This window comes from Heptranchias perlo, chromosome 8 (genome assembly GCF_035084215.1).
Source record: "Heptranchias perlo isolate sHepPer1 chromosome 8, sHepPer1.hap1, whole genome shotgun sequence".
Lineage (NCBI taxonomy): Eukaryota > Metazoa > Chordata > Chondrichthyes > Hexanchiformes > Hexanchidae > Heptranchias > Heptranchias perlo.
The window spans coordinates 4922110-4936700 of record NC_090332.1 but is presented as its reverse complement, the minus strand read 5'-3'; the positions used below and the strand labels follow the sequence as shown (position 1 = coordinate 4936700).

At 44.8% G+C, this 14591-nt stretch overlaps 1 protein-coding gene across 7 annotated transcripts in view; it reads left to right on the top strand.

Annotated features, from left to right (window-relative positions):
• adgrg6 (adhesion G protein-coupled receptor G6) overlaps window positions 1–14591 on the top strand; it is a 105435-nt gene that overhangs the window by 15633 nt on the left and 75211 nt on the right. For 5 of the 7 annotated variants that reach the window (XM_067988556.1, XM_067988554.1, XM_067988553.1 and 2 more), the window contains exons 3-4: window positions 4753–4853; window positions 11939–12283. In XM_067988556.1, coding sequence (XP_067844657.1) covers window positions 4754–4853; window positions 11939–12283 — 445 coding nt within the window. In that variant the 5' untranslated portion in view covers window position 4753. The remainder of the gene's footprint in view (window positions 1–4752; window positions 4854–11938; window positions 12284–14591) is intronic. The other 2 variants (XM_067988552.1, XM_067988557.1) reach the window with 2 other exon arrangements.

Here is a 14591-nt window from a genome sequence, read left to right as displayed (position 1 = left end):
ACTTAGCTATCAATTTCTGCTCGACGATTTTGCGTTGTCGTGTGTCTCGATGGCCGCCTTGGAGTACGCTTACCCGAAGGTCGGTGGATGAATGTCCATGACTGCTGAAGTGTTCCCCGACTGGGAGGGAACCCTCCTGTTTGGCGATTGTTGCGCGGTGTCCGTTCATCCGTTGTCGCAGCGTCTGCATGGTCTCGCCAATGTACCATGCTCTGGGGCATCCTTTCCTGCAACGTATGAGGTAGACAACGTTGGCCGAGTCACAGGAGTATGAACCATGCACCTGGTGGGTGGTGTCCTCTCGTGTGATGGTGGTATCTGTGTCGATGATCTGGCATGTCTTGCAGAGGTTACCGCGGCAGGGTTGTGTGGTGTCGTGGACGCTGTTCTCTTGAAAGCTGGGTAATTTGCTGCGAACGATGGTCTGTTTGAGGTTGGGTGGCTGTTTAAAGGCGAGTAGTGGAGGTGTGGGGATGGCCGTAGCGAGGTGTTTGTCCTCATTGATGACATGTTGAAGGCTGCGGAGAACATGGCGTAGTTTCTCCGCTCCGGGGAAGTACTGGACGACAAAGGGTACTCTGTTGGTTGCGTCCCGTGTTAGTCTCCTGAGGAGGTCTATGCGATTTTTTGCTGTGGCCCGTCGGAACTGTCGATCGATGAGTCGAGCGTCATATCCCGTTCTTACTAGGGCGTCTTTCAGCATCTGTAGGTGTCCATCGCGTTCCTCCTCGTCTGAGCAGACCCTGTGTATTCGCAGGGCCTGTCCATAGGGGATGGCCTCTTTGACGTGGTTAGGGTGGAAGCTGGAAAAGTGGAGCATCGTGAGGTTGTCCGTGGGCTTGCGGTAGAGTGAGGTGCTGGGGTGCCCGTCTTTGATGGAGATTCGTGTGTCCAAGAAAGAAACTGATTCTGAGGAGTAGTCCATGGTGAGCTTGATGGTGGGATGGAACTTGTTGATGTTATCGTGTAGTCTCTTTAGTGATTCCTTGCCGTGCGTCCATAGAAAGAAAATGTCGTCGATGTATCTGGTGTATAGTGTTGGTTGGAGGTCTTGTGCAGTGAAGAAGTCCTGCTCGAACTTGTGCATGAAAATGTTGGCGTATTGGGGTGCGTATTTGGTCCCCATGGCTGTTCCGTGTGTTTGGGTAAAGAACTGGTTATCGAAGGTGAAGACATTGTGATCCAGGATGAAGCGGATGAGTTGTAGGATGGCGTCCGGAGATTGGCTGTTGTTGGTGTTGAGTATTGATGCTGTCGCAGCGATGCCGTCATCGTGGGGGATACTGGTGTAGAGTGCCGAGACGTCCATCGTGGTGAGAAGTGTTCCTGGTTCAACTGCTCCGTATATAAAGCCCAGGATCCCGTATGCTTTTTTAACCGCTTTCTCAACCTGTCCTACCGCCTTCAAAGATTTGTGCACATATACCCCCAGGTCTCTCTATTCCTGCACCCCCTTTACAATTGTACCATTTAGTTTATATTGCCTCTCCTCGTTCTTCCTGCCAAAATGTATCACTTCGCACTTCTCTGCATTAAATTTCATCTACCATGTGTCTGCCCATTCCACCAGCCTGTCTATGTCCTCTTGAAAGTCTATTACTATCCTCCTCACTTTTTACTGCACTTCCAAGTTTTGTGTCATCTGCAAATTTTTAAATTGTGCCCTGTACACCCAAGTCATTAATATATATCAAGAAAAGCATTGGTCCCAGCACTAGGGAACACCACTGTACACTTCCCTCCAGTCCGAAAAACAACCGTTCACCACTTCTCTCTGTTTCCTGTTACTTAGCCAAATTTGTATCCATGCTGCCAATGCCCCTGGCTTCAATTTTCCTGATAAGCCTATTATGCGGCACTTAATCAAACGCCTTTTGGAAGTCCATTTACACCACATCAACCGCATTGCCCCATCTGTTACCTCATCAAAAAATTCAATCAGGTTGGTTAAACATGATTTGCCTTTAACAAATCCGTGCTGGCTTTCCTTTACTAATCCACACTTGTCCAAGTGACTATTAATTTTGTCCCGGATTATTGTTTCTAAAAGCTTCCCCACCACCAAGGTTAAACCGACAGGCCTGTAATTGCCAGGTTTATCCTTGCACACTTTTTTGAACAAGGGTATGACATTTGCAATTCTCCAGTCCTCTGGCACCACTTGTGTATCTAAGGATGTTTGGAAGATTATGGCCAGTATCTCCACAATTTCCACCCTTACCTCCCTCAGCAACCGAGGATGCATCCCATCCGGACTGGGTGACTTATCTACTTTAAGCACAACCAGCCTTTCTAGTACCTCCTCTTTATCAATTTTCACCCCATCCAGTATCTCAACTACCTCCCCTTTTACTGAGACTTTGGCAGCATCTTCTTCCTTGGTAAAGACAGATGCAAAGTATTCATTTAGTACCTCAGCCATGCCCTCTGCCTCCATTGTAAACAATTTTACAACACCAAGTTATAGTCCAGCAATTTTATTTTAAATTCACAAGCTTTCGGAGATTTTCTCCTTCCTCAGGCAAATGTTTCAAGGTCCATCACCGGCATCTCCACATCATCTCTGCCTCCATGTGTAGGTCTCCTTTTTGGTCCCTAATCGGCCCCACCCCTCCTCTTACTACCTGTTAACTATTTATATTCCTATAGAAGACTTTTGAATTCACTTTTGTGTTAGCCACCAGTCTATTCTCAGACTCTCTCTTTGCCCCTCTTACTTCCTTTTTCACTTTTCCTCTGTACTTTCTATATTCAGCCTGGTTCTCACTTGTATTATCAACCTGACATCCGTCATACAGCCCCTTTTTCTGCTTCATCTTACTCTCTATCTCTTCCGTGATCCAGGGAGCTCTGGCTTTAGTTGCCCTACCTTTCCCCCTCGTGGGAATGTACCAAGACTGTACCCGAACCGTCTCCTCTCTAAAGGCCGCCCATTGTTCGATTACAGTTTTGTCTGCCAATCTTTGATTCCAATTTACCCGGGCCAGATCCGTTCTCAACCCACTGAAATTGGCCCTCCTCCAATTAAGTATTTTTACTCTAGATTGCTCCTTGTCCTTTCCATAACTAATCTAAACCTTATGATACTATGATCACTGTTTCCTAAATGTTCCCCCACTGACACTTGCTCCACTTGACCCACCTCATTCCCCAGAACCAGAACCAGCAATGCCTCCTTCCTCGTTGGGCTGGACACATACTGATCAAGAAAGTCCTCCTGAACACACTTCAGAAATTCCTCCCCCTCTTTGGCCCTTATTATTACTATCCCAGTCTGTATTAGGATAGTTGAAGTCCCCCATTATCATTACTCTATAATTCTTGCATCTGTCTGTAATTTCCATGCAAATTTGCTCCTCCATCTTTCCCACTAGTTCGCCTATAGAATACACCCAGTATTGTAATGGCATCTCTATTGTTTCTTAACTCTAATCAGATAGATTCTGTCCTTGACCCCTCCAGGACATCCTCTCTCTCCAGCACTAGAATATTCTCCTTAATCGATACTGACACCACCCCCCCACCTCCTTTCTTTCCTTCCCTATCTTTCCTGAACACCTTGTATCCAGGAATATTTAGCACCCAATCCTGCTCCTTTTTGAGCCAGGTCTCCGTTATCCCCACAACATCATATTCCAATGTGACTATTTGCACCTGCAGCTCACCAACCTTATTAACCACACTTTGTGCGATTACACACGTGCACTGTAAACCTATCTTAGACCGTCTCGTATTCTGTTAGTCTGATCCCACCTAATACTGTACTATTTCTTACTCTAGTGCTATCTGTCTCTCCCAATCCTTTGTGCACTTTGTTTCTCCTTTCTAATGCTACATCCTGGTGACCATCCCCCTGCCAAATTAGTTTAAACACCCCCTCCCCCACAGCACTAGTGAACCTCCCCGCGAGTACATTGGTCCCAGCTCTGTTCAGGTGCAACCCGTCCGTCTCCTTGTAGATGTCTCCCTTTATAGCGTTCAGGATTTGTGACAGTACGGAAAACCAGTAGAATAGACTTCATTTTTTTTGCACAAAAACACATTTAAACAAGATATTTAAGTTAATCTTAATTTGTTTTGATGGGGTGATTATTAGAGGAGCAGAGTTACCTCGGTACCATACGACACTACCTTGTCTACACAGGTAGCTGGGTGGTCCCAGGAGTGCAGTTGGCAGCCCGGTGTAGAGTGGAGAGGTACAGATCAGGGAGGCCCTAGTTTTCATTCCTGGCCCGTGTTGAGACAACTGTTCTCGGCTGGGTTCGGTGGTAGGGCATTGGCATTGACCTCAGTGCCCCTGAGCTAGAGAGGGGAAAATCGACCAGGGATTGCCATGCCCAATCACCGTCCGGTTAACCCTGTGATACACGTACGAGTAGGACCGGGCTGGTCAGATATCCCGCCCATACCTTCCACGCTCACGGGTGAACTAGGCATCCCTGGAACCACGCCCCAAAATGAGTAGGTTGCCTTCAGGAGAAGAGGGGAGACACCTTGTTGGGGGGAGAAAGAAAACCTATAATGGGGTAGAGATTAGTGCGACAGCAGGTCCTGTTTCCAGCGAAGGAGTGGGTGCAGCTCCGAGGAAATTTCCAGCCTAAGTGTCTCGTTGGACGAGCTGTGTAGTTATATATAAAATGAAGTGGGGGGGGGGGGGGCGGGATATTTGGCTGTGTGTATGGGAGCGAATCATTTCTCGAAAGACTTACCCTTGTTTTCTCTGCGCTCTCGGGCCCTATTTCTTTGCTGCAGGATGTCCCACAAAGCCAGGGTGTGGTGCTTCTACCGAGCTTGGAGCTTCTGCAACTTTCTCTACTGCTTGGCCATTTTCACAACCTGTCTCGATCACACAGGTAAGCACATCTCCTTCCCAGAACCAGGAGGGGAGACGTCATTTCAGTTTCAATTGTTTCACAATTGTCATGAAGCTTCTGTTTTATTTAATGGATGACCTCTTTTTTTAGTTAACAGTGTTTTAATTTTTATTTTGAACTTCATCGCTAATGGCCCAGAAACTGCTATTGCCGGCGATATTAGTGGGCGAAAGCTTAAAGTGTTTGAATGACATTCCTCTGTCCAGTGTTTTGACACAACCGTTAAGCCGCTTAGTTTAAACTAGCAGATCTCCCGTGGCGTTGCTTACAGGGAGTCCAGACCAAGTGGAGTCTTAAGGTGAAGCAGGGTTAGAGGCCATGGGATAATTAGACCCGGGCGCATAGACTAATTCAATTCCCCATTTTAGAGTCATAAATTCTAGAGTCTCTTGACACCACTGCGTCAGCCAATGAGTTGGAGCCAGAGTGGGACTTATGGTAGGACTCACAGCAAACAGTCTACTTTAAGCAAACAAAGTCCATTTACTCAGCAAGCAGAGTCTTTTTAAACAGCGCACTACAGCAAACAGTCTATTTACTCAGCAAACCGAGTCTCTACCAACTGCAGCAAATAGAATTCATGACCAAAACTACAGCAACGTCTCCTGATAAAAGCAGGATTATTTCTCCAGCAAAATGCAGTGAGTGGAGGATGGTTACATAATACAAATTATGTGTGTAAAATCAATCCCAGTCACTTACAGCACAGACTCCACGTGTGTTTGACATGGGAATTACCCAATCATCTCCATTCTGGCCGGGACTAGTAGTGTCACTATATGCAGTCTACGTTCGATCCATTTGTCAGGCTGTAATTATACCCTCCCATCAGTGGTGGTGCTGCAGCACCTTCACTGGCTTGAGGGTGTAATGACAGCTTGTCAATTTATATCAGTAATTCCCATTATAAATGTGGATGTAGGAACTTATAATGGAAAAAGTTGACAGTGCGTGCAGGCATGAAATTTTCAGACGTACAGTTAAACAGGAAAATGGACAGCAATTTAGGAAGGAGACAAGCAGAGCTGGTTGGAGCATAAGAGTTTCCCAGCAGCACAGGCTGAGGAACTGGGACAGGCAAAACTGAGGGCTGCTATGGTGCCACCTCTGTTAGGAGAGTGTAATTACAATGTGACAAGTTTACATAGCCAGCTTCCATTATAAATGGGGAAATAGGAATTTACAATGGGAAAAGTTGACAAAAAAGCACGAGACAAACAATGGGAAGACTATGCAAACATCAGATGTTTAATACATTATAGATGGGTTAACGCCTGCATTAAAATAGTGGACAGAGGAGTATTGCATTAATATCAGGCGCCGATATTGACAAAAGCAGGTTTTAAACTAGTATTTTGGTTGAAATCGTTGTTGTATTTTGTATTGTTTACAATGTGCTATGATTTTCCATGATTTTCTTTTTGCTCTTATTTCTGATTTGTTCCTTTTCATTTCTGCTTTTACTGTGCTATCAATTTATTCCATTCCTTTCCCTTAGCAAGCTTGCTTTCATTAACAGGACTAAACCCCCTTGTAATGAACTAACATATGTGCATAATTTAAACCACTCATGGAACTCTTGAACAGCAAAACTGGTTGTAGTTAAAGTGGCTGCATATTCCTCGGAATCGCTTCATGATTCTAACTGCTGGGTTGTTGTGCTGCCGAGCTTAGCAAAGGGAAGAGAATCAGTCAGGTAACCTGGTCCAGATCACTTCTGCTGGACAGTGTGGGATACGGGGCCAAGAGCGGTGATGGCTCCCATGGAGGAATAGTCTTGCCTGCATCCCCGCCTAGGTCTCGCACGTGAAAGAAAGCCGCATGGGTGGAGGGCTGTGGCAGACTGTTCCCCAGCCCGAGTCAGTGCCTTCAGTGGAGGATGGGAGAAAGGGGTAGGAATTTGAGAAGCAAACACTACTGGTCTGAGACATGCCGTTTTGTGCATTATCTTGAAAGGCATTATAAACAAAATATCATCAATAAAGTATTAATTGATTGTGCATATTGACAAAAGTCACCGGCATTGGTGATGTACAACAACAACTTTCATTTATATAGTGCCTTTAATGTAGTAAAACGTCCCAAGGCGCTTCACTAGCGTTAGCAAACACAAAATTGACACCGAGCCAAAGCAGGAGACATTAGGAGTGGTGACTAAAAGCCTGGTCAATGAAGTAGGTTTTAAAGAGGGTCTTAAAGGACGAGAGAGGCAGAAAGGTTTAGAGAGGGAATTCCAGAGCTTAGGGCCTAGACGACTGAATGCAAGGCCGCCAATGGTGGGGGGGAGAGGGAGTGGGGGATGCACAAGAGGCCAGAATTGATGGAATGCAGAGTATGAACAAGGAAAAGCCATTCAGCCCATCCATCTCCCTCTTTCATCCAGGTTTTAGTTTCAGTAGAAAGTCTATTTTGTACTCGCATCTGCCTTTGCTTTGCTAAAACCAGCGAATGAAGGAAAGTATAACCCTGAGTCATCTTTTTCCTTCCCTACCACATATCCCTCTATTTCTGATGAATTAGGAATTAATCCAATTCATTTTTGAATCTATAACAAGAACAATTTAGGCCTTTCCTCTTATGTGCTCACTATGGAACATTGTGCATTAAACAGTTTGCATTAAACAGTTAATTGCAGTTGACAATTGTAGTGGACAAAAGCTTAATGTGTTCATATCATTCCTCTGTCTACCATTTTAGTGGAGACATTGACCCACTTGCAGTGAATAGATTAAATTAATGAACAGAGGAATGCTATGTGAATGCATTAAAGGGCAATTTTGCAAGATCTTATGGCTAGGCCTTGCACACAGCCAGCGCAAATCGGAAAATTGGGCCCATGCAAAATCTATCTTTAAGTGTTCTCTCATTTTGGCAATGGTCATCTTTAGTCTTTAGAGAGGGAGTCCTGGTATTGATGTCCAGTGGCTCTTGGTGGAATATGCTCACTTGTGTGGATACTGGATTCAGCCTGTGATGGCGCCATAGTCAAATAGCCTGTCAGCAGTCAGTGTATATGCTTAAACACTAAGAACGACCCCATTGGTTGAGAATTTATTTACATCAACATGACCAGTTTTAAGGATGGTCTCTGACCATTTTAAAGAGCTGACGTTGGGTAACAAGAAGGAGTTGGATAAATATCGGGTTAGGAATGGTTAAATGGTTAGTTACTGGCTGAAATAATCAAGTACTCCATGGAACATAATATTCCCTGTGCTCCAAGAGCCATAGCTAAAGAGGTTCTGTGAAGGGGAGTAAACCAGGGTTGACTAATGGTAGTAGGAGGATGTGTAAGTATTAGGAAGTTTTGCTTCATTACCTTTAATGAATAGTTAAGCGGAACTTACAGCCATGAGATTACATGGGCTGGGTACAATCCTTGGCATGGTGCTGTATGGTCTATGGAAGGAGCAAAATTCAAGGGTCAAATACCCACAGCCAGTTCCATGTTTTTTTTTATGTTCTTATGAATTGTTGACTATAAACATTCGTAGTGTGGATGCTGTGGATATGGGGAATATTGTTGATGGTGTAGTGTGGATATTTCTCATTGTTCAAATATTATCGATATTGAACCTTGTCAATAGCTATGATAATGTAAGTAGGTGATACTTTTGATATTGCAGATGGGGCTGAAAATATAAAGTGTCTGAAATATTGATATTGTTATGATTCTGAATGTACAGCCATTGCTGGTATTGACTGTGGATTGTCAAGGCTCCCGTTACAAGTGAAAATATCGCTGATAGTGTTGATTCCATGGATATTATTGGCACTGCTGATAATGTTGACAGCAGCAACAGTGTGGAATTGATGATAATGCTGGGTAGAAATGATAATGTTATGTGTTGTTGATGGTGTTTTGTATTCTTGATCGTGCTATATATCGTAGGCAGTGATGTGTAGTGTTGATGGTGTTTGGTATTCTGCATTGGTTAAAGTGTCAAATATTGTTGATAGCATTGGGTACAGCTGATATTATGTTGATAATGTTGGGTATTAATGGTAGTATTTGATAGTGTTGGGTGTGTGTGTGTGTATAATATGATTTTGACAACGCTATTAACTGTTGATAATGGTGGCTGTTTTATGTATTGATAGTATTGGGTTCTATTGATAAAGATGAGTGGTATTGACAGTTTTATGTATAATTGATAGTGTTACAGATTGCTGATAGTGTTGCATATAATTAATAGTGTTATGTTTTGTTGATTGATTGTGTTGTGGATAGTGTTACATATAATTGACAGTGTTTTCTACCATTGGTAATATGTATATTTGACAATGTTATGTATTGATACTGTAATTTATAACTTGTAGTATTATGGATTGTTAATAGGGTAGGCTATTGCTGATAGTGTTATGTATTGTTCATAGTGTTGAGTATAATTGATTGTTTAATGTTTAATTCATTCTTGGGATGTGGGCATCGCTGCCAAGGCCCATTCTTAGTGGCCCTGACAAGATGGTGGTGTGCCTTCTTTTTGAACCATTACGGTTCTTGTGGTGATAGTGCTGCCAGGGTGGTGTTAGGTGGGGAATTCCAGGATATTGACCCAGCAACGATGCAGGAACAGTGATATGTCCAAGTTGGGATGGTGTGTGACTTGAAGGGGAACTTGCATTTGCTGGTGTTGCCATGGCGTTGCGAAGAAGACATTGTAAAAAAAAAATTAGCCATAACCAAGCGAGCACTGACATGCTTAGTATATTGTTATGCTTTGATAACCACTGACTGTTGCAAGCATGTAAGACCATGAAATACTTAACTAGACACGCACAAAAAATTCTACATGCCTACACCCCGTCAGAATGACGTGTGCAGCCCCGACTGTCTCTGCGTTGTTCCTCCTTTTGTCTTGCTGCTGCTAAAACTGCAACTCCCTCTTTTCATCTCACTTAACTTCTTCACAGCATTTGGGCCATTGTTTCTGCTACAGTACCTGGACCCAAGATCGTGTGTTCCTTATTCAGAAAGTCCGCCAGTCCGTGGCTCTTAAATACTTCAGAACCCAATGGTTAATACTACCGGCTAGTGGGGTACTTGAACTACACAGAGCAGGAAGGTCCTGGATTCAATGGTTTCGCCTGTGCTGAATTAGCTGATCTGGGTATCCCTGGCGAGGCTAAGGAATGGGCATGTTCAACTAGGAATTCCACTTCTGACTGCAAGCCGGTGGCACTTGCTGGAAGCTGCTCCTATCCGTGATAGTCCTCACCGGAGAACAGCCTGCCCAAGGGTGTGGCTTGACGTACGGGACCTATGGGGCACCTGCCTAGGGGTCCCCAGTCAAATATGGCCCCCCCCTCCTCCGCCCTGGTAAAACTCGCCATATCGCAGATAAACCACTGGACGAAAGCATTCCAACGTTTCAAAATACTGTCAGAGGAGCACAGGGCTAAGTCGCCAGATTTGTTACAATCTAATGGATTGGGGGGGGGGTGTGGATCGTGAGGGGAGTGCGGAAGGGACCCCGAATGTTTTTGGTGCCCAGGTCCCCAAGAAGTCTTAATCTGGCTCTGAGCCTGCCACAATTGTTTGAGGCTCATGCAGTCACTTGACTGAGGGGACTTGGCAGGCTGCCTGTCCCACAGTACCAGAATTATTGCCCTCACCAGAGGGAGAAAATCATAAGAAACGTGATTAATAGAAACATAAACAAAATTAACTGAAAGCAACTACAATAACTTGCATTTATATGGCAGTTTATAGTAGTAAAATGTCCCAAGGCGCTTCACAGGAGCGATTATCAAACAAAATTTGACACCAAGCCACGTAAGGAGATATTAGGACAGGTGACCAGAAGCTTGGTCAAAGAGGTAGGTTTTAAGGAGAGTCTTAAAGGAGGAGAGAGAGGCGGAGAGGCGGAGAGGTTTAGGGAGGGAATTCCAGAGCTTAGGGCCTAGACAGCTGAAGGCACGGCCGCCAATGGTGGAGCGATTAAAATCGGGGATGTGCAAGAGGCCAGAATTGGAGGAGCGCAGAGATCTCAGTGCGTTGTAGGGCTGCAGGAGGTTACAGAGATAGGGAGGGGTGAGGCCGTGGAGGGATTTGGAAAGAAGGATGAGAGTTTAAAAATCGAGGCATTGCCAGACCGGGAGCCAATGTAGGTCAGCGAGCACAGGGGTGATGGGAGAATGGGACTTCTCCCGGGTGAAAGCACACGGGTAATTTGTGAGGATTTACGGACTTAAGTGAGGGGAGATTCCCTCTGTGCACTATATGTAACAAAATCATAATATCATTTATAAAGAATGGGTTGACATTCTTGATGCACCTAGCGCACAAAGGGAATTTCTCTCCCAAGTAAAGACATGATCGGGCTCAGCAATGATAGGATTTGATAGGGTGGATAGAGAGAAATTATTTCCTCTGGTGGGGGGAGTCCAGAACAAGGGGGGATAACCTTAAAATTAGAGCTAGGCCGTTCAGGGGTGATGTCAGGAAGCACTTCTTCACACAAAGCGTAGTGGAAATCTGGAACTCTCTCCCGCAAAAAGCTGTTGAGGCTGGGGGTCAATTGAAAAGACTGAGATCGATAGATTTTTGTTGGGTAAGAGTATCAAGGGATACGGAGCAAAGTCGGTCAGTGGAGTTGAGATACAGATCAGCCATGATCCAAGTGAATGGCGGAGCAGGCTCGAGGGGCTGAATGGCCTCCTCTTGTACCTAATGATACTGTCCGTGATGAACAGCCTGCTCTTAACCACTGTCCGTGATGAACAGCCTGCTCTTAACCAGCAGCAGTCAACGCCTTCAGAAAAGGAACTGTGAAAATTTTAGGGGGTTGAGGGGGCTCTGAGGGGGAAATCTTGTAGCATGCAGAGAGGGTCCAGGCTGCGGTTGGTGACAATCCCAAGCTGTGCAGCAGTGAATTGATATCAAATTTTCATCTGTCGAAGTGACTGACTGTAACGTGGAGTTAAACCTTGGCAACTTCCCTGTCCTGATCTTGCTGGGACTCTGTCCAAAGTGTCTCGATATGAGTTTTCTGAGGTCAAGTTGACAAGTATAATTGTATTGTTCCATTTTCTTTTTTTTTCTGTTTCCTGTTGGGATTCAGCAGCGTTGGGCTGCTCAGACTGCACAAAAACTCTAACCGGTCCCTCTGGACAGTTCACATCCCCTTGCTTCCCCAATGAGTATGACCATGATTTAAGTTGTGACTGGACCATCCGAGCCCCTCCTGGATTTATCGTGCAGTTGACCTTTCACGAGTTCGAGTTAGAGGAAGCCCAACAATGTGCGTACGACTTTGTATCAATAAACACTGGGGCCGATTCAATAAAATTTTGCGGTGTCACAGCTAAAGGCCACACGTTGAAGTCAACTGGGAATGAAATGATTGTCTCGTTCAAGACTGACTTTAGCATCCAAAAGAGGGGCTTCAATGCTACCTACATACAAGGTATGTGATAAAGGAAATGGAGTACTTAATGGGGGGTATCGCTTTCTGAAATGTTTCTACCATGACTTACGCTGCACTTGAAAGAAAGAAAGGCTTGCATTTATAAAACTCCTTTCACGACCTCAGGAGCACTTGAAGTACTTTTGAAGTATAGTCACTGTTGTAATGTAGGAAATGTGGCAGCCAATCTGTGCATAGCAAGATCCCACAAACAGCAATGAGATAAATGATCAGATAATTTTTTTTAGCGATGTTGGTTGAGGGATAAATATTGGGCCCAGGGCACCAGGGAGAACTCCCCCTGCTTTCCTCTGAAATAGTGGCCGTGGGATCTTTTACGTCCACCTGAGAGGTTTAACATCTCATCTGAAAAAACGGCACCTCCGACAGTGCAGCACATTCAATAATGCCATTCAAGGTGCAGGGTGGTACAATGGTTTGGATTTTAATCATTTATCTCTGGCGCCTGAGTTTGAATCTATCTGACAAAGTTCACCTGGAAATCTTTGTTCTTGGCTGGCTGTTAAAGGACTTTTTTTGAGTCAGATTTGGCTCAGTCGTAGCTCTCTTGTCTCTTAAATCAGAATCTTAGACATGAGCACACGATTTAGGCCTGAAGTGTGGGAGTGGGGCTTGATCCCATAACCTTCTGACTTAGAGGTCGGAAGTGCTACTGCTGAGCCCAGGCTGACACTTCAGTGCAATACTGAGGGAGTGTTGTATTGTCAGAGGTGCTGTCGTTTTGGATGAGACGTTAAACCGGGGCCCTGTCTTTCCCTTTGGATGCACATAAAAGGTACCACAGCGCTATTCAAAGAGCAGGGGAGTTCTCACGGTGCCGTAGCCAACATTTATTCCTCAACAAACACCACTAAAAGACAGATTATCTGGTCATTTGTCTCATCGCAGTTCATGGAACCTTGCTGTGTACAAAATGGCTGCCGCGTTTCCCCACATTGCAACAGTTGCTACGCTAAAAAAGTAATTAATTGGATGTGAAATGCTATGGGATGCCCTAAGGGTCGTGATAGGAGCTGGATAAATGCCCATTTTCTTTCTTACAAATCTTTTTTATGGATAATTGCTCCACTCTCTTTAGGTGTCCATAAAGCAAGCGCCATTCCCTGGCTCAGAGGGCTGGTGGATGTCTGAGCCCATAACTCTGCCAATCATGCTCTTGCTCTACCCGCTGGGGGGGGGGTATGTGAGAGCGCCAGTCTCTCTTTGAGCAGGGCGGCGCCCGGTCTTCACTTGGTGCTTCACCGTAATAGCATGGTTAGGATTAGGAACTCACGGTGAGGGGAATCAAAGGCAGAAACATGTGTTCTAACACTCGGGCCTATTATTTTCATTATTGCATATGCAAACCATCCAAATCCAATTAATTTATGGCCTGCAACTCAGTCCCTGGTTTCTACCATCTGAACCCCTGGATTCCCTGACTAGGAGCCCCTGGCCAAATGGCCTCCTTCTGTGCTGTAACGATTCTATGATTCTATAAAAATTTGCAGGGCTACAGGGAAAGGGCGGGGGAATGGGACCATCTGGATTGCTCTTGCAAAGGGCCGGCACAGGCTTGATGGGCCGAATGGCCTCCTTTTGTGCTGTAACGATTCTATATATAAACCACCTGAACCCCTGGATTAGATTCCAATCTGTACCTCACTCCCAGGCATCCATTATTAAATATTGTTGTATAATCAGTGTTGACTTTTACGTGATTTCTTTATCAAGCATTTCTTGAAATAGCTTCTAATTTGATGGCAGCTATTTTGTTTGAAAAGCACTCTGCACATGTACGTCATATAACAAGCTTAAATAAAACAGTCACAAATCAGGCCCTTCCACATACCAGCCACAGAGCGAAGAACTGGATGGACCAGTGTGCCAGCTTGTCTTGAACAATATTGAACTAAGAATAGGCTATTTATGAATGCCCATGCATTTCCACTTACATATGTTAACTCAGGATAAACACATAACTGTTTTGAGCAAAATACTGGCACAGACATAGAATTCGAAATGGGCCAAGCAACTTGACATTCAGTCTCACGATTAGGGGGTACGGTGGTTATATTACTCAACTAATAATCCAGTGGAAAGTGAGTTCAGAACCCACCATGGAGCTTTGAGCATTTGAATTCAGTTTAAAAGAAAATCTGAAAAGCCGGTATCAGTAAAAGTGACCACGAAGCTGTCGGATTGTCGTGAAAACCCAACTGGTTCACTAATGCCCTTTGGGAAGGAAAGCTGCCGTCCTTGCCTGGTCTGGGCCTATATGTGACTCCAGTCCCCACACCAACGCGGT